Consider the following 18,639-nt stretch of genomic DNA (forward strand, 5'->3'; position numbering starts at 1 on the left):
TGAGTTATGGGTGTATCACTTTCAACATGACCTTTCAGTACCTCTCATCGCCGGCCCTCCCAAGATGACGCCAGCTATTCATCTCTCCACCTCCTAGGATTCACAGCCCCCGACCTGATGACCCTGACCACACAGTATCCTCTTGCACTATTTATACGCACTTTTCAGAAATAAACTTGCCACTGAAGCACCGTAAGCACATGGGCTCAGTGTTGGCCCTCAAAGGATTTGAATCTGCGGATCAGTGAATTCAAACTGTTGTGATTGCTGTTTCTCCACAGAGAAACAAACAATAATCATAATAGTTTTAATTCACTGATATGCTCCCTAACAGCAGATTTTGTGTTTGTATTTATTGTTCATAAGCTTTTGATTACTGAAGTAGAAATTATGGACTATCAACCCTTCATTTGATACTGGCAAATATGTGATTTTTATACAGTACAGTATAGTAAAGTACATATCTCAATAAATAGGTTTTCATCGGTGACATGTCCCCTTTTCTCAAAACCAATTTACGCAGAAGCCAAACTAATGAAACAAATCCCAAGAGGTTCTACGACATATTACCTAAATACCCACCTCTTTATAACAGGGCATATGCCTAATTGTTTGACTTCACTGGTTAATGAGCCTCTTGTGCTACTGAAGTTGTTAATTGGTTCCATATATTGTAAATATGTTAAAATTAAAAAGCTTTTTATGATGTGAGTTGTGCTAAGAGCAAACCTAAATGTAACACTGTCATTTGCTGTTCTATGGCTCCCTCTAGTGTTGTACATACAAAATGCAACTATATGATAGTATTCTTGCTATATTTCACAGTTTATTTTGCATCCGTTGTGTTTATTATTTACACTGCCGCTCAAAAGTTTGGGATCAGTAAGATTTTCATTACTTTTTAAAGAAGTCTATTATGCTCATCAAAAATACAGAAAAAATGGTAATATTGTGAAATATTATTACAATTTAAAATAAGTGTTTTTATGTGAATATATTGTAAATCATAATTTATTCCTGTGACGCAAAGATGAATTTTCAGCATCATTACTCCAGTCTTCAGTGTCACATGATCCTTCTGAAATATTATCAGTGTCGTAAACAGGTATGCTGCTTGTTTTTTTTTTGTTTTGTTTTTTTTAACCTGTGATACTTTTTTCAGGATTCTTTGATGAATAAAAAGTTAAAAAGAACAGCATTTATTCAAAATAGAAACTTTTTGTAAGGTTCCAAAAAAAATATTCAGCAGCAAAAACTGTTTTTAACATTGATAATAAATCAGCATATTTTAGAATGATTTCTGAAGGATCATGTGACACTGAAGACTGGCGTAAAGATGTTGAAAATTCAGCTTTGATCACAGCAATAAATTATATTTTAAAGTATATTAAAATAGAACACTGTTATTTTAAATTGTAATAATATTTCACAATATTACAGTTTTTTTGATCAAATAAATCCAGCCTTGATGAGCATAAGAGACTTCTTTATAAAGTCATACAAATCTTACTGATCCCAAACTTTTGAACGGTAGTGTAGATTTTGTGATCATAACGATATATTTAATGAATCATTTATAGATTGATTAGTACACTTTCTCTTTTATTTCCTCAGAGCAGAGCTTAAGTGTCTTGGATCTTTAATTGGTTTGATCGTAACAATCGCCCAGAAAATAAATATTACATTACATTATTGTAGTATAGCGTCAACTTTAACGTAATACATTAAATTTAAATAGTCTATACATTAAATTTTATTTAAAAAAAATACATTTTAAACAAAACATTCTGAGATATGCATGCAATTTTTGTGAGAAAAAAAGAGATAAATAATTACAGTGTTTATGTTTTGTTTATGTATCGTTCTGAACGAATTCTAACCGAAAGCGCTACCCTTACGAAAAAGAAGTTTATTCAAGTGTGCTATTAGTATACTTCTTTTAAACTAAAAATAGGAAAGTATACTTTTAGTCTACTTTTTATGTACTTCTCACTTACTAAAATAAACTTGAAGTATACTACTTTTTGGTAAGGGTAGAACGAAAACTGTTGCCATGGTTACCTTCTCGACTTTGCGTCTTCTTCTTTTTTTTGCGCGCGCGCGTTCCTACTAGCTTTAAATTTTCTGTGGTTAAACACTCGTGTGTGTGTGTGTGTGTGTGTGTGTGTGTGTGTGTGTGTGTGTGTGTTAAACACAGTCTGCTCTATAAAAAGTGTGTGTGTGTGTGTGTGAAAACAATAGACACTCACTACTACTGAGAACTCCTCAGTCTAGTGTGTTGACTTCCGTTGAGGGGTGAAACTCTTAATTAGCTTCCTCAGAATTTGCACTGTGCACTATGCACTATTAAGACATGTTAACGGCAGACAGTGACCGTGTCCCGCCCGTGAGTGACAGCTCGTTACCTGCTCTGTCCGTACGCGGAACGCAGCTCGTGTTGTCAGCGCGGTGAAGTTGTCAGTCACGTGCATTAATGCAGGTGACCGTAGAGCGCATTGAGCCGAGCGGCGGACCTAAGTTCCAGCATGGCTTTCCTGACAGAAATGATCGCTGTGGTTTCAACAAGTCTCTGCTAGACTCGGAGCGAACACTTCAATGGAAGAGGACAAGAAGAGCTCAGGACAATATGAGTCCAGTCCGAGAGAGAGATGACAGCTTGAAGTAAGCGCCTTCTCTTTCACCTTCATGCCAGACACTGGAGTTTTAGAACAATAACCTGTTGATTCTTTGGATGTTTAGAATGTCCTTGTTATTTAAATTGAAATGTCTTGGGATTTTCATGCCTAAAAGTTGTCTACTACACATGCACTTCAGGAATAAGGGGCAACACTGTTATTTAGTGCTGTGTACAATAAATAAAACCTACAATGCAGTCAAAACTGTGTTCTTTTATGGCACGATCTCGATCTTCAATATTTAATTGAATTGTGCGCAGTACTTGATAACTAATTAATACAAGACTAATGTCATAGAATCAGGGTATAGTCTTTCCTTTGGCACGAGCATATCTAATTGCTCAATCTACACCAGCATTTAGTTACGACTGAAGTCCCTCACTAGAGCTGATCTTTGTAAATTGTTGAAGGCAAAAGTGTAGCTTTCCTTTGATGCAGGTTTAAAAAGAAGACTGCTGACTTCCAGGCACTGTCTTCTGAATAGATGTGGTATGGAAATGTACAAGGCCTTAGAAATTGTTAAGTGAGTGAAGCAGAGTATTGTTGTGCTAAGAAGAGTTTAAGAATAAATTAGCTGTTTTTATCTAATGTATGGTGAAAGATCACTAAGCAATTGAAATGTCTTGCACATATGCATTTCTCCTCAGCAAACACTTTATTTAATTGTTTGATTGTTTAATTTGCGATACCAATATCCTTATATATCCTAGACCAGTGGTTCCCAACCCTGGTCCTGGAGGCACCCCGACACTGCACATTTTGCATGTCTCCTTTCTCTGACGCACCGATTTCAGGTCTTGGAGTCTCTACTAATGAGTTGATGATCTGAATCAGGTGTGTTTGATTAAGGAGACATGCAAAACATGCAATGTTGGTGTGCCTCCAGGACCAGGGTTGGGAACCACTGTCCTAGAGCAGGGCTGTCCAAACTCGGTCCTGGAGGGCCGGTGTCCTGCAGAGTTTAGCTCCAACCCTAATTAAACACACCTGAACCAGCTAATCAAGCTCTTACTAGGCATAGAAACTCCCAGTCAGGTGTGTTGAGGCAAGTTGGAGCTAAACTCTGCAGGACACCAGCCCTCCAGGACCGAGTTTGGACAGCCCTGTCCTAGACGGTAGCCTATACGCCACAAGTGACGAGTAGTGTTTGCGTTTTACTGAATTACTGAAAATCAAAAATCAAAACAAGTACATTAGTTCAAATTGTTGATGAGGATTTTTTCCCCACACAGATACCATAAAATTTACAGATAACATTCTCTTTTATATCATACAAAGCATTAATTTCCAAATTAGATAGATAGATAGATAGATAGATAATACAACATCAAGAACCCAATTCACATACAAACATACAAAGCTACACTAAGCTTAAATATTTATATATTACTTGATATTATGTTCAGCGAGATTATTGTTTTAACAAGTGAGGTTTGATGTTATTTGAACCCTGGAATGGTGTGAAATTTTACAGGCTTGTACTGAGTGAAATCACTGTCCCGTTGTGCTTGCTGCTAAAAGGCAGACAAGAGAAAGATTCCATGTCAGTCAGCTGAGGCTTTCTGCTGCCATGCTGGTCATGCATGTTTTATTAGGCCCTGGCGGGCAACCTGCTGAAATTATGTGCTGTTTGCTCTGTGAGGGAAACCTGAGTGCTACTGATGCTGGGCTTCCTTGTTGACCCCTGCCAACCATTGAAGCCCTCACCTGCTGCTAATTAGTTTTCCCCTTTCTCTGTGTTACGTCTTCTGTAGCTGTGGTGTCAGTTTGTGCTCCTGTGTGCACAGAGAGGTCTTGTCTTCTTTATCTATTAATGTTTAAGAGAAATAGCTATTAGTACTTGACACGAAATGCTTTTTGAGACTGAACATGTCCTGCAGTGACATGCTATGCACCATCTAAAACTATGTTGCCAATTTTTGTATAAATACTACATTATTGCAATATAGGTATGCAACTTTCTTGACCTCAAATTACACAGTTTTGTTATCTGATCTGATCCTTTAAGAGAATAGTTCACCCCAAAATGAAAATTTGCTGGAAATTCTCCATCCAAGTTGTGGATGAGTTTGTTTCTTCATTGAAACCGATTTTGAGAAATTTAGCATTACATCACTTGCTCACCAATGGATCCTCTGCAGTGAATGGGTGCCGTCAGAATGAGAGTTGATAAACAGCTGATATTGAAACATTACTGTAATCCGCACGACTCCAGTCCATCAATTAATGCCTTGTGAAGTGAAAATCTTTGTATTTGTAAGAAACAAATCCATCATTAAGGCTTCTGTCCACAATCAATAATTACCCTTCCTCCAGTGAAAAATTGCATTCCCCATTGTCCTCTTACATAAAAATCCACCAACATATTTGTTTAGAAGTCTTTTCACTTGTAAAACGGTGCTTGATCTGTGCACATTTCTCACCTGATTCAGACGAGATGACTTTTTCACTGGAGAAAGCAATATTATGGATAGAGGATTCATATTTTAGCCATGCAGAATCCATGGTTTGATGGATGTCTTGATGGAGTTATAAACTTGCAGCTTTTCACTTCACAAGACTTTAATTGATGGACTCGAGTCATGTGGATTACTTGTGGATTATTGTGATGTTTTTATCAGCTGTTTGGACTCTCATTCTGACGGCTCCCATTCACTGCAGAGGATCTATTGGTGAGCGAATGATATAATGCTACATTTCTCTAAATTTGTTTTGATGAAGAAACAAACTCATCTTCATTTTGGATTGCCTGAGGGTTAGTACATTTTCAAAAATGTTTATATTCCAAGATGGAAAAAAATGGGATGGATGCTAAGGTGCACACCTGTGAGTCATCCAGGGGAGGGTGGGGACTATCAGGCACCTGTGCTGTGCCACTGTAGCGTGTCCAAACACTCCCTTGATGGAGCTGAAGGAACAGATCCGAGGCACCTCTGTTCAGGACGGGTGGGGGGCAAGAGGAGGACATTCGTGTTGACCTGCAGAGGAAACAAGAGGTTACAAATTTTTGATGGCTGATCTGTAAGTGTAAGTGTGAATGTTGCTGTCTGTTTTTTAAGTTGTTGGGCTTGGTACCATACATACCATAGAGGAATATTTCACCCATGCACTGTGCATTGGGCTTTGGGTGGGCCACCCTACCTCCTGTGCTCTTGCACTACCCAGACAGCTGCAGGGCAGCATGCCGTGACAGACATACTGGACTCATTGTAATTGGGTAAGTTATTTGTGAAGTTATGGCATTTTAGAAGGAACAATCACATCTCATCATAACTTTAACATTATGCATTATTGGAAGTTTGATAATGTCTTTGGTTACATCAGCAAGGTCACTTGTACTAATTATGCAAGTTATAACTTCAGTAAGCCCATTGTCTCTGATTTGACATATTGCTGTTATTTGGTTTTAAAGAATGAAATGTTTTGAAATATTTCTGAAAATGTTTGAAAAATGTAAAAATATTAAAATAAAACAATTTTTATATTTTGTATTGTTATTTTTGTTGGTTACAGTTATAACCAGCACCCATTTTATTCACAGAGGCCTTGATAAATATTGATACTAAAGCTGATGAATCTTAAAAGACCGGATAAATCTTCAAATTCTAGAACAATCAAAACAATTTTGAATAAATTTATATTCTCTCAGTTGCCTATTTTACTGTGTAAATTTTACAAATAAAGCTTCTTGTTGTTATAGTGATAAATGTGACTCCCCAACATGCCTGTATAATGTACTTTGATCTTGTACTGTCTAAATTATTCATGACATAATTGTCAGATAAATTAGAGGCAGTTTGAGACCGAGTGAAAGCTTGAAGGCGACAGCATCATGTGACCACCTGATACCTGGAGGTGGATATGTTTTTCATAACAAAATTATTACAGTAGCTCTTTGCCTTGATTAGTACATTTTAAATGGTCCTGCTGTGGGACAAATACATTTTTATACACATTACATGTAGTCTCTAAAATAATACAAGATTATAAAAGCTGCATGCATAATAATTATTAAAGGATTATAAAATATAGCTTTTGATGGAATTTAGCAGGTTAACCATTTCATAACAAAATTATTACAGTAGGTCTTTGCCTTGATTAGTACATTTTAAATGGTCCTGCTGTGGGACAAATACATTTTTATACACATATTACATGTAGTCTCTAAAATAATACAAGATTATAAAAGCTGCATGCATAATAATTATTAAAGGATTATAAAATATAGCTTTTGATGGAATTTAGCAGGTTAACCACTGGATGCTTATTGTGCTTTTTGTTTCATCAATGTCTCTGAATGTATCACTGCAGCATGTGTTGTGTTCTGAGCATGACATAAATGGATATTTTTTCCATTTTGATTCCCTTGTATCATGCATTAGGAAAAAGCTGCTCAACGTACTTGACAAAAGCTCAGTGCCTGACCCGTTCACCAGGAGTGTCAGCAGAGTCCCAAACAGTGGTCTCAGGTAACACAATCATTATTTTCATTTTAGAATACTCAGACCTTATTGTAAGGTTTCAGTTGTATAACATACTTGAGTTAGTATTAGTGACCTTTGAAAGTAGAAAACAGTCTTCAGAGCAACGTGAATGCCTCATTTCTTCATTGGTAGCATCTCATCATGTGGTCAGTCCTCTGCCGGTGGCACTACCTCCGTGAGTCATCTCCCTTCCCGCTCCGGCAGCCCAGGCACTGGCCCCGGTCTCTCCACGGAGCACAGCTCCATCTGCTCCTGGAGATATGATGTAATGTCTCTGTTCTTCTTCCAGATGTTTTGTAGCCTTTTCATTCAAATTGGTCTGAATTTTAGGATCAGCTTCCATTCAATTCATGACTTTTCTAATTCAAGTTCATAAGAACTAAGAATTGGCCATACACCAAAGGAAGCTGAATTGGAAAGACAGGAAAGGGAATTGAATAACTGTACTATTTACACATTATGTATATTATTTATATCAAACATACTGAAATGGCCTGCGAGTGACCAGCCAGAATCAGCATACATATCATTATTGTTTTTGGAAATATGTTTATGGTTAATGTTATATGGGTAATTCAAACAAAAAAAATCTAATAATAATATATATATTTATATAATATTTTACTTGAATTCAAATTAGAATTCTGTATCCTGTGTGCTACTTCACTTGAAGTTCAGCAATTAAATTGGAAAGTAATATGAATTCTCAGTGAATTTCTAAATAGCATACAACACTGCAATTTATTACAATTAATATGCACCTGGTAACTAACGCTAGATCAATAAGAGACATCAGGGCATTATTCTGTGAATCATTTTAAAGACTCTCCCAGTTTCCTGTTTTTAGTGCATGTGTCTAACTGTTTCGAATGCTTCACTAGATGCATCTCCTCAGCTGTGGGATTCTTTGCTTTGTGCACTGAGTGGTTTATTGTTTGGTTTGACTTGTGTGCAGGAGTTTGAGCGGGCGAATACACAGCGTGTGCGTCAGCTCTTTAACTCTGTGGATGAGCTGCTGTATGAGGGGAGAGTCAGCAGCCGCTCGGAGTCCCTGCAGGAGGAGTGTGAGGAGTGGAACGGACACACCCCCCATCTCAGGTACAGCTCCTTTGTGAGAGAAATTTGACTGTTCTGTGGCTGAAAGGGTTAGGTAAATTTAGAATTTCAAAATTCAATAAATTAAATAAAAAAGTTCTATTCATCATATAATCCTGGGGGAAAAATATCATTGTTTTCACAAAAATATTGAGCAGTTTTCTACACTGAGTAGATGTTGACAAGTGACTTACTCAATATTAACGTAATTTGAATTGTTGTATAAAAGCATTCACACAATGCTGCCTCTTTTTTACTTCACAGAAACTGCCCAAGCCATCACTGCTAGTTTTATAATGTTTACAAATTAAAGGGGTCATATGATGTTGCTAAAAAGAACATTATTTTGTGTATTTGGTGTAATTGGTTTCTTCCCAAGTTTGATATTGCTTTATTTCATCCACTTTAAATCCAAATAAATTTCAGCAAATTCAGTAATTGATTTAGTATTGAAAAAGAATGTTCAATTAATTTTTAAAGCTTGCACAACCCTGCTAGCTGATACTGTCTTGTTGTGTTTCATCATTGACCACAGAATTTTAGGGAATCAATTGGAGCCTCCCAAACAGGAGGGTGTTCAGTACATCTGCAGACGAGAGTCCAGTGCCAGAACCTCCTCCTTCTCCACATCCACCTGTCTGGACAAAAGAGAAGACCATAGCAAGTAAGCCCCTCAACAACATGAAATAACAGTTGAATTAACAAAAATACATGGGTTAGATTTACTGTTTACTCAAATATATGCCATTTAATTGATTAGTTGCTTCGGTTTAAGAATTTAAAAACTCACAACAGGGATCATTTCATTGTTTGAACTGTATACAGAGTTTTCTGTGATTTATATGTGGTTCCATTTAATAGTTGTTCACTGAGAGTTAATGAGTTCACTTGAGTCTCCTTTTAGGGCATTGAGCTGTGATGGAGGTCTGTCTGGCTAAGGGCCAGTGTAGATGGTTGGAAAAAGCCTGTAAACCTTGTCAGGGAAGAATAGAATCCTCAGACATTTATTTTCAAGCAAACATATTTGATTGCTTGCAGTGTGTTTCATACCTTCTTTGTATGAAATGCTTCAAGTCAGGTGTCATAAAATAAATTTAAGGACACATTAAATTTACTAAAAGTGACAGTAGAGACATTTATAATGTTACAAAATATTTATATTTCAAATAAATGCTTTTGAACTTTCTATTCATCCAAGAATCCTGAAAAATGTGCAGGATCTCAGTTTCCAAAAAAATATTAAGCAGAACAACTGTTTTCAACATTGATATTAATAGCATAAAAGCATATTAGAATGATTTCTGAAGGATCATGTGACACTGAAGATTGGAGTAATGATGCTGAAAATTATTTTTGTCATCACGGGAATTTTAAAAATGTTAAATATTTTAAAACAGAAAATGTTTATGATATATAATATTTCATGATATTACTGTATTTTGATCAAACAAATGCAGCCTTGATGAGCATAATAGACTTGTTTTTAAAAACCTTACCATCCTCAAACTTTTGGATAATATAATATAATATAATATAATATAATATAATATCCCTCCACTAATATTGGCACCCTTGGTAAATATGAGCAAAGGTGGCTGTGAAAATAAATCTGCATTGTTTATTCTTTTGATCTTTCATTCAAAACATTCACAAAATTGTAACCTATCACTTAAGTAAAACAATGGAAAGTTGGGGGAAAATCTCATTATGAAATAAATGTTTTTCTCTAGTTCACGTTGGTCACAATTATTGGCATCCAATTATTGCAACGTCCTTTTGCCAAGATCACAGCTCTGAGCTTGAAGAACACCTGACAGGAGATCAGAGACCATTCCTTCATCCAGAATCTCTTCAGATCCCCAGCTCCATGTTGGCGCTTCTTCTCTTCAGTTCACCCTAATCATTTTCTATATGTTTCAGGTCAGGGAACTGGGACGACCATGACAGAAGCTTCATTTTGTGCTCAGTGACACATTTGACACATTGATTTTGATGTTTGTTTTGGATCATTGTCCTAATGGAATATCCAACCACGGCCCATTATAAGATGTCTAACAGAAGCAGTCAGGTTTAGATTTTTTATCTGTTGGTATTTGATAGAATCCATGATACTATGTATCTGAACATGAAAGGTTACTTCAATGAAAGGTTAGAATTTTGTGAATTTTTTGAATGAAAGATCAAAAAGTTAAACAATGCAGATTTATTTTCACAGCCACCTTTGCTCATATTTACCAAGGGAGCTAATATTAGTGGAGAGCACTGTATGTAGATTTTAGGAAGAGATGCAAGTTCAAGTTTAACTAATGTTCTTCAACAATTTCTTGTCATTATATATAATTTATCACAGTATTATATTTATTTCTAGAGTTACTCCTGAACTTTTTAAGGTCATTCTTATCTTACAAAAAATGTGTGGGGTCCTTTATCTCCTGATTAATGAACTCCAGCTATTGATTGTTTCCTGGGCTTAACTCTTTCTTTTTGCTTGACTGCACTTATCTTGTTTTGAAATATGCACTGAAGCTTATCATACATTATACATTTGATATAACACATAAAACCAACCCTCAAGGAGGAGGCCTCTCACCTGATTAAAAATATGCAATATGTTATGAAGACACTGCACTGAACGTGTCCACAGGCAATGCATTTATCTGTCTGGCCTGGCTGTGGTGAGAATTTGCTTCCTCCCTCATTTCTCTCTCTCTCCCTCTGCCTGCAGGCTGTATGTAGCAGGCCGCAGTCTGGCCCCGGGCCTTTGGTGTGAGCAGTCTGTCCGGAGCTCCAGCTCCCGTCTCTATGAGCATTCACTCGACCTCACTGAGGAAGAGGAGGTGTATGAAGCAGAGGGCAGCATAGAGGAGTTTCTGGCTTATGATGGAAAAGAAATGTACATCACAATTTATCTTTTACTCAAAATGCTTAGAACTTTTTTTTCCTGAGATTCATATACTTAATATACTAGATTGATAAGCAAGCATACCATAAATTTGTCATAAATTTTTGCCTTTGCTTCATGAACAAACCGTAATTGTAAGGAAGACTGGGGTAAGTTGTCAACACCTTTTAGTTCAGTGGAATTTGGGGGGGAAAAAATCTGTGAATAAACAAATCCAAATAATTGGATCTTTGACTCAAACATTGTAGTCACTGTGAGATTTCAGTAATCTTTGTGGAAAAAATTGGCTCCAGTCTACCTTACATTTGATTTCCATTGAAGCAAAAAAAAATTATTTGCACTTCAATAGACATTCAGTCACTGCCTGGTGATCTAAATTCTACAAATGCTGTACTGTCTCATTACATTCTGTTATCTGCAGCAGTTTTATTCACCATAAATGGACTGTTAATAGTGTGCACCCATTTTAAGGCGTTCTGTCAGAAGGGAATATTTAGTTGTAACTTGTGTAATTCTTTTGACTTTAGGGAAGAGGAGGAGGTGGATCAGAGGAAGTCTTTATCCGTGGCCCCCAGGGGTGGAGTCCCCCCAGTTTCCCCTCATGCATGCATCCGTGATGCAGTTGCAGATGAGCTGTTTGATGACACATGGAGGGAGGTGGTGGGCCTTCTGGAGGAGCTCTTACACAAGTACTGGGAGAAACAGCTCCCGGGTGTGTCTGAATTACTGAATAACTAAACCAGCAGAATTAGCCAACAGTACATGTTTGATCATTAGATCCTGGGTGGGTGAAGAACCACAACACAGCTTTTGCATACTTAAAGACCCCTTAAGTGGAATTTTGTAGCTTTTAGACCATGTATGTACAATACAGTTAAAAAAATTTGGTTGGTAAGATTTTTTGGTTTTGAAAAGTCTCAAGGCTGTGTTTATGTGATCAAACATGCAGTAAAATTAATGTTGTGAAACGCTGTTACAATTTAAAAAAAATTTTTTTTCTATTTTATTATATTATAAAATGTAATTTATTCCTGTGATGGCAAAGCTGAATTTTCAGCATCTTTACTCCAGTCTTCCGTGTCACATGATCTTTCAGGAAATCATTCTAATAGGCTGATTTGCTGCTCAAGAAACATTTAATATTATTATATATGTAAAAAACAGTTGAGCTGCTTAACATTTTTGTGGAAACCTTGATCAAAATGGGTGAACATTTTGATATGGCCCACACTAACTTTATGTTCAACTTCAATGTCAATGGGAAATATATCAGCGCAGGAAAATTGTCCTTTTCAAAGCATTTCAAATGGGTGTAAGCTTGTAAACAATATGTACAAATGTTTTAAAAAATTTTAACAAATAATGATTAATGATAAAAACTCATCAATGATAGGATTCTTGAGGCATCAGCATGAACTGTGTTTGTCCCCATGCCTGTTTGTGTTACTCTATGGCATTTTGGAGTAATAAAATGAAATTCAGTTGCTAATCTGCCAGAAGTTAAGTGCACTGTTGGAGATTTTCTTAAATCCCTAATGTTCTTTTTGGCATCAGATGGAGCAATGCAGAGGAGGACATTAGAGAGCTCCAGTCAAGCGCCTTCATCTCAACTCCCAGTTAAAGGACATCATCTTCTGTTGTCCAGAGGTTCCAGCAGCAGAACCACATTCCTGTCAACATGCAGCAATAATGTACAGGTGACAACCTACCAAAACATGATGCGTTTTGCTGCAAAGATGAAGTCCTGCCTGTTACTTTGCCCTCGTGTTATGAATGTGTCATTTCTTCTGTCAGGTCTCAAGTGCCTACAAGATTAATTTAAACGGTGTTATGACAATCCAAGCAAAGCCACTGCAACAGAGACATCAGGGATTTAGTGAGAGAGCCCTGTAAGTCTTTTGGAGTTTGGCAAGTCAAAATCTAACCCTGCAAAAACAGTTTTTCTATTGCTATATCTATTTTTTTTAAGACAATTTAATAAGGAACAGAATTAAGGAATATATTAACTACAGATAAATCAGTATGAAAACAACTGAAGACTTGTTTCTGAACTTGATCTGTCTTGGCTCCTCTTAAGGTATGACCCAGATGATGGAGCGAGCATGTTGATGTGTGTGAAGACTCAGGCTCTGAGAGGGTCCGGTATACTCATACAGAAACCCACAGCCCAGCGCAGACTCCCCAGACTCAGTGGCAGGGTTCGAATGTTCCACAACCTCACAGGAAACGGAAGCCAAATCTTACGAGGAACTAGACTGTGAGCTGCAACTCTGCACACATGATTAAAGGAGTTTAAATGGGTATCTGTTCACCCAAAAGTGACAACTGGAACATGTTGTTCCGAACCCATATGACTTTCTTTCGTTTGTGGAACACAAACGGAAAGCTTCAATATAACAAAAGAGCACCATAGACGTGTCATAAAAGTAGTCCATGTGAATTTTACACAATGTTCCAAGTTTTGAAAGCCATATGATAACTTTGTGTGGAGGCGCTTAATTAAATTAAAGTAATTATTCATTAATAATATTGACACACCATTTCTTCTCCCTAGTTGATCTTGAAAGTGAATGAAAAAAGTAGTGATATCTAATTCGTTTCATTTTTTTTTTCACATTTATATAAAGCTTTATACAATACAGATTTCAAAGCAGCTTCACAGTAATAAATAACAGCATTAATGTTTTAAAGTACTTAAATTATGAAATGTGATTTCAGCTGTAAAGCAGCTCTAAAAAGAAAATAGTGTCATTATTCAATAACAGTGTTAATGTTGCAAAGTTCATTAGTTATGAACAGGAGCTTTTCTAGCCTTTTACTAGTACAGACGCACAGGCCCACACTCAAAAAATGTGCCTTTATTTTTATATTGTTTTTAAATACTGTTTTGGATATAAATTGATATAAATCGTGCTATCTGCAGTACAGAATTGTTCACAAGCTGTGCATGTAATAAAGAGCTGCTTTGTAAGTGACATTTACAAGTGCAATGGATTATAGGTAAATATCCACCTCAATCAGCGCTCGTTTTGATTTCTGTCTCATAAAATATCCTGTTACTATTCCGGTGTGAGAAACCACTGCAAATATATGAACTGACTGAATGAATCAAACTGAACCTCGAAACATTTCAGCTCTGCAAATGCATTTGACCAATTAGATCAAAAGATTGTTTTATTTGTGAATTTGGCATCACTATTTCTGATTATAAACAGCGGATAGAAAACACATATGACATGATTGTTGAAATATTATCAAATAAAATGATTCTCAGGTCGGTAAACTGTACATCAATCCAATTGTCACATAAGGATTTATCAGTAGTATTTTACTGGGCCACAGCGGTATAACAGTTCATTAAGTGTTAATGATACAGATTTCATTATTTACGAAACAAATTTGATTCAGCTATAAAGCAGCTCTATAGAAGACAATTGTTATTATCCAACTCAATTTAACAAATTGTGAACAAATTGTTGTTTCGAGTCAGATATTTGCATTTTGAATCAGTTCATGCAGTTCACAAAAACTGGTCTGAATGATTTGTTAACAAATCATAACAATTCAGCTCTTAAGTTCAACTCTCTGACTCACTGATCCAGTTGAGGTGGTCAACAGCTCCCTGGAGGGGGAGACTGTAATTAATGACCCTGGTCTGTTTATCATATGGCTCTAGAATGTAATGCACAAAACACATGGGCCACTTTTATGACACTTTTGTAGCATATTCTTTTTGAAGCTTGAAAGCTCTAGTCCTCATTCATTGTAACTGCATGAAGTGTAATTTCTTCTTTTGGGTTCCTCTTAAAATTTTTGGGTGAACTATACCTCTGCGTGCGCCATTTTCTATTCTCACAAGTTTTACGTAAAGAATGTGATATGAGAGGTTCTGTTGCAGCAACTCCTTTATGCATGATGCAACTCTTTCAGAATATGTGGCTGCAGATTATTCAATGCAAGGTCTACTGGGGTCCTGTTATAACAGGCCGAGGCATTCTTTTGAAATGCAGACTTCTTTTAAAAGCGCTTGTTAAATTGGTCCCTCAAGCTGCATTGCACCTTATTAATTGTAACACTTTTAACCTTGTCATCACTTGGAAAAATCACAGAAGTAGCCTTGAGCTCCTGCAGGGGTATCAAGCATGAGTAAACATGCAGTAACTATGTGTTCTTGGGTTTGTTTCTTGCAGATCCACTGTGAATGAAAGCCTGCCCTCTCCACCAGTAAGTGCCGTTCAGAGCCACAGGCTTCCTCAGATACACTCTGAGTCTCAAGAGCAAGAATACTATGCACCTATTTCCAGGCTTATGCAGGTAACAAGCCACACTGGCATCACTGTGGCCAGCAGACTATTGATCTGCCTTATCTGAAGAGATTCATGTGTCACCACCTTGATTTATTTATTTTTATTAACGCTTGCATACATTACCTTTCAAAAGTCTGGGGTCAGTAAGATTTTTTTTTTCTTCTTGAAAGAAATGAATATTTTTATTCAGCAAGGATGCATTGAATTGATATAAAAATGAAAGACATTTACACTGTTTAAAAATGTCTATTTCTAATAAATACTGATCTTTTGAACTTTCTATCTATCAAAGAATCCTACAAAAATGTATCACAGTTTCCACAAAATATTAAGCAGCACAACTGTTTTAACAATTAGTAATTTTTTTAAATGTTCTTGAGCAGCAAATCAGCATATTAGAAAGATTTCTGAAGGATCATGTAGCACTGAAGACTGGAGTAATGGCTACTGAAAATTCAGCTTTGCCATCACAGGAATAAATTACATTTTGAAATATATTCAAATAGAAAATATCTATTTTAAATTGTAATAATATTTCACAATATTTCTATTTTTACTGTATTTTTAATCACATAAATGCAGCCTTGGGGAACATAAGACTTATTAAAATATTAAAACATTACAAATCTGACTGACCCCTGACTTTTAAATGGTAGTGTACATACATGAAACATACATATTTCACAAACACAATCTGATGGGTTTAACGTTTGCCACTGCCTTATGCTAGTTATAAGTGATAAAGTCTATGTTAACCTTGTCATTCACACCTCTATTGAAACCAAATTGACCACTGACCAACCATCAAGATATGACTTTTCAAAACCTGAAAAAATTGCATATTCAAGCAGTGTATGAGTTAGGTAGGCATCAAATGTTTATCTAACATCTTGTCTACAAAGATGACTTCATCTAGTTGGGTTTTAAAGACAGAACATATGTTCTTCATGGTTAATGTTATCCCACAATTATGTGCTTGCAGACAGATGGAGTGGTTATATTAATTCATACATGTTTATTTTTTTGTTATTTGAGAAGCATGCATTATAGTGATTAAACATTTGCTTTTCTCAAAAAAAAAAAATGAATATTTGCATAGCTATCTCATTTGAATTAGATTTGAATTTATTTGACATCATGGTGAAAACTATCTGAAACCTTTCCACAGTTGTACACAACTTTTGTGTAAATTCACAAGCAGAAAGGTGTTTCAGCATCCCATTAAATAAAAGCTAGCTGTGTGGACTTTGATCTCTGTAAACAGAGATAGCAGTGTTTTTTTAAATGGGTGAAAGGGGCAAACTGGCTGACTTGACTTTGGAAACAGTAAACATGGTTGCCCTTTGCCCTTTTACAGAAAATTCAAAGTATCAAAAAAGAATCTGTGTAAGTAAAGGTGTATTTAAAGATGGTTGGCTATTCCGTCTGCACAGAATCAAAGCTGTATTCATTCTCTGTATTTCTTAGCTCAGAGGAAGGATCCTAAGAGGCGGCGCTACCAGTGTCATGCACGCAGTAAACAACCTCCCACCTTTGAGAGAGCCCACCCTGATGCTGGAGTCTCTGTCTCGGCCCAATACTAATTACACATTCAGAGTAAATCTACCCTACAATTATGATTACAGTACAGTAGTGTGGATGAAAACAGCATACATTGCAGATGACAATGCATACATTGAAGAGAAGTCTTGACGACGTACACGTACAGTCAGGAGTAGCCATTGTGATATCAGATGTTAGGCAGTTATAGCTATAGGTGACCAGCAGTTTAATACAGAACAAAACCAAAACTGCATTTCTACACAACTTCGTAGAAACATGACGCCACCTCCGACAAGGAAGTGATATAAATACTTTCCTGGTTCAGACACTGCTGTAGTAACAGTGCTCGAAATAGGAGGTAAATACGGAGGAGTCTATTGTTAGACGTAACTCATGCCATGTTTTTGTTCTGTAGTCCGACACCCCTATGAAAAGGTCCTTCACACCCATGGATTTTGCCTGTAACATGAGGACAAGTCAAAGACTTGTCAAAGGTGGGTCACTGGTACAAAGTATGTGCCTGATCTGGCCAGTGGCACGAGGAACAACACAAACATACAGTACCGTGGATTTGCCTTCTACATTTTTACTTCCTAAAAATAAGTCATATAAGAAAAATAAGAAGACAGTGTAAGCTTTTTCTGTATGTCTCTTAGGTGAGAGCACAGCTATGGGAGTGACAGGTTTCAGTATGGGCATCACCAGCTCTATAGCTAGTGGGTTCTTGGAGTGTGTCACACCCAGCAGGAGGCGTCTACCCTGCGCTGATGGAGACGGAGGGAACATGCCCCTGCTCGGCTCTACAGGTCAATGCGCTACTGCTTATTATTTTTAATTTAATATAAAAACAACATTTTATTAGTTAATGTCACATTGTTTAAATCAGTTGCCCTTTGTTTATGTTTACTTAATATACAATTCTATCTTTAAAGCCTGAACCAATTAACTTTGCAGTCTATACTCCATAGACTGCATAGAATCAACAAATAAATGATCCAGAAAAATAAGCAATGACAGAGGAGCTTTAATTCAAAGGAATATTTGTGAGTTCTTTGAAAGAATTATTGTATTTATTTAGCTTTTGGGACACTGGAGATTAATTAACGTGTTCAATAACGCACAGTCCTGGTAGAGAAGAGATTAAATCATCAATACCGTCTGCTTTCAGGTGGCCAGAATCATCGGAAACAGCTGAGCCGGTTTCCAGTGTATGTGAGGAAGAAATTTCAGCCTGTCATGCAATAGCAGGGTAGTTCATTTTGTAATTAAACGAAAGAGCTTAATGAGCCAGACATAATGAATACTATTGACTGATATGCACTGTCATAATATCACTTGATTGTGATTCAATATATGGTTTGTTACCTGATGTCCAGTCACAGTTTATGGACTTCACATTGACCTCAACATCTGGAGCATCCCCGGTATTTCCTTTTATAAAATTATGAAGGATGAATGCCAAACATCTTTTGTTATTGTAAGTTAATGCATTTATCATGTAAAGTATAATATTTATTTGTTTTTACTGCTTAAATAGATGTCTGCGGCCAACAGGTTGATTAAAAATGATTCATAGCCTAATTATTTCTTTTTCAGTGATACCAATTCTACCAAACTGTTGTGTTCAGTAAAAT

The 18,639-nt window shown here is 36.5% G+C and overlaps 1 protein-coding gene across 5 annotated transcripts; it reads left to right on the forward strand.

Annotated features, from left to right (window-relative positions):
- The first annotated feature begins 2,339 nt into the window (after window positions 1-2,339).
- LOC107670169 (protein FAM149A-like) lies at window positions 2,340-18,597 on the forward strand. Of its 5 annotated transcripts, XM_016462685.1 has the most exons (16): window positions 2,340-2,661; window positions 7,058-7,144; window positions 7,292-7,424; window positions 8,115-8,257; window positions 8,790-8,918; window positions 10,980-11,147; window positions 11,684-11,868; window positions 12,711-12,853; window positions 12,951-13,045; window positions 13,234-13,413; window positions 15,347-15,470; window positions 16,931-17,059; window positions 17,421-17,499; window positions 17,662-17,811; window positions 18,174-18,254; window positions 18,382-18,597. In XM_016462685.1, exons 1-15 carry the CDS (start codon window positions 2,474-2,476, stop codon window positions 18,248-18,250), a joined length of 2,010 nt encoding a protein of 669 aa, XP_016318171.1. In that variant the 5' UTR covers window positions 2,340-2,473; the 3' UTR covers window positions 18,251-18,254; window positions 18,382-18,597. The 5 variants fall into 5 exon arrangements, with proteins under 5 accessions (XP_016318171.1, XP_016318170.1, XP_016318172.1 ...); XM_016462684.1 differs by having other exon boundaries at window positions 18,174-18,597; XM_016462686.1 differs by having other exon boundaries at window positions 12,711-12,847; window positions 18,174-18,597.
- Window positions 18,598-18,639: the final 42 nt, after the last annotated feature.

Source organism: Sinocyclocheilus anshuiensis, unplaced genomic scaffold (assembly GCF_001515605.1).
Source record: "Sinocyclocheilus anshuiensis isolate Anshui unplaced genomic scaffold, SAMN03320099.WGS_v1.1 scaffold640, whole genome shotgun sequence".
Taxonomy (NCBI): domain Eukaryota; kingdom Metazoa; phylum Chordata; class Actinopteri; order Cypriniformes; family Cyprinidae; genus Sinocyclocheilus; species Sinocyclocheilus anshuiensis.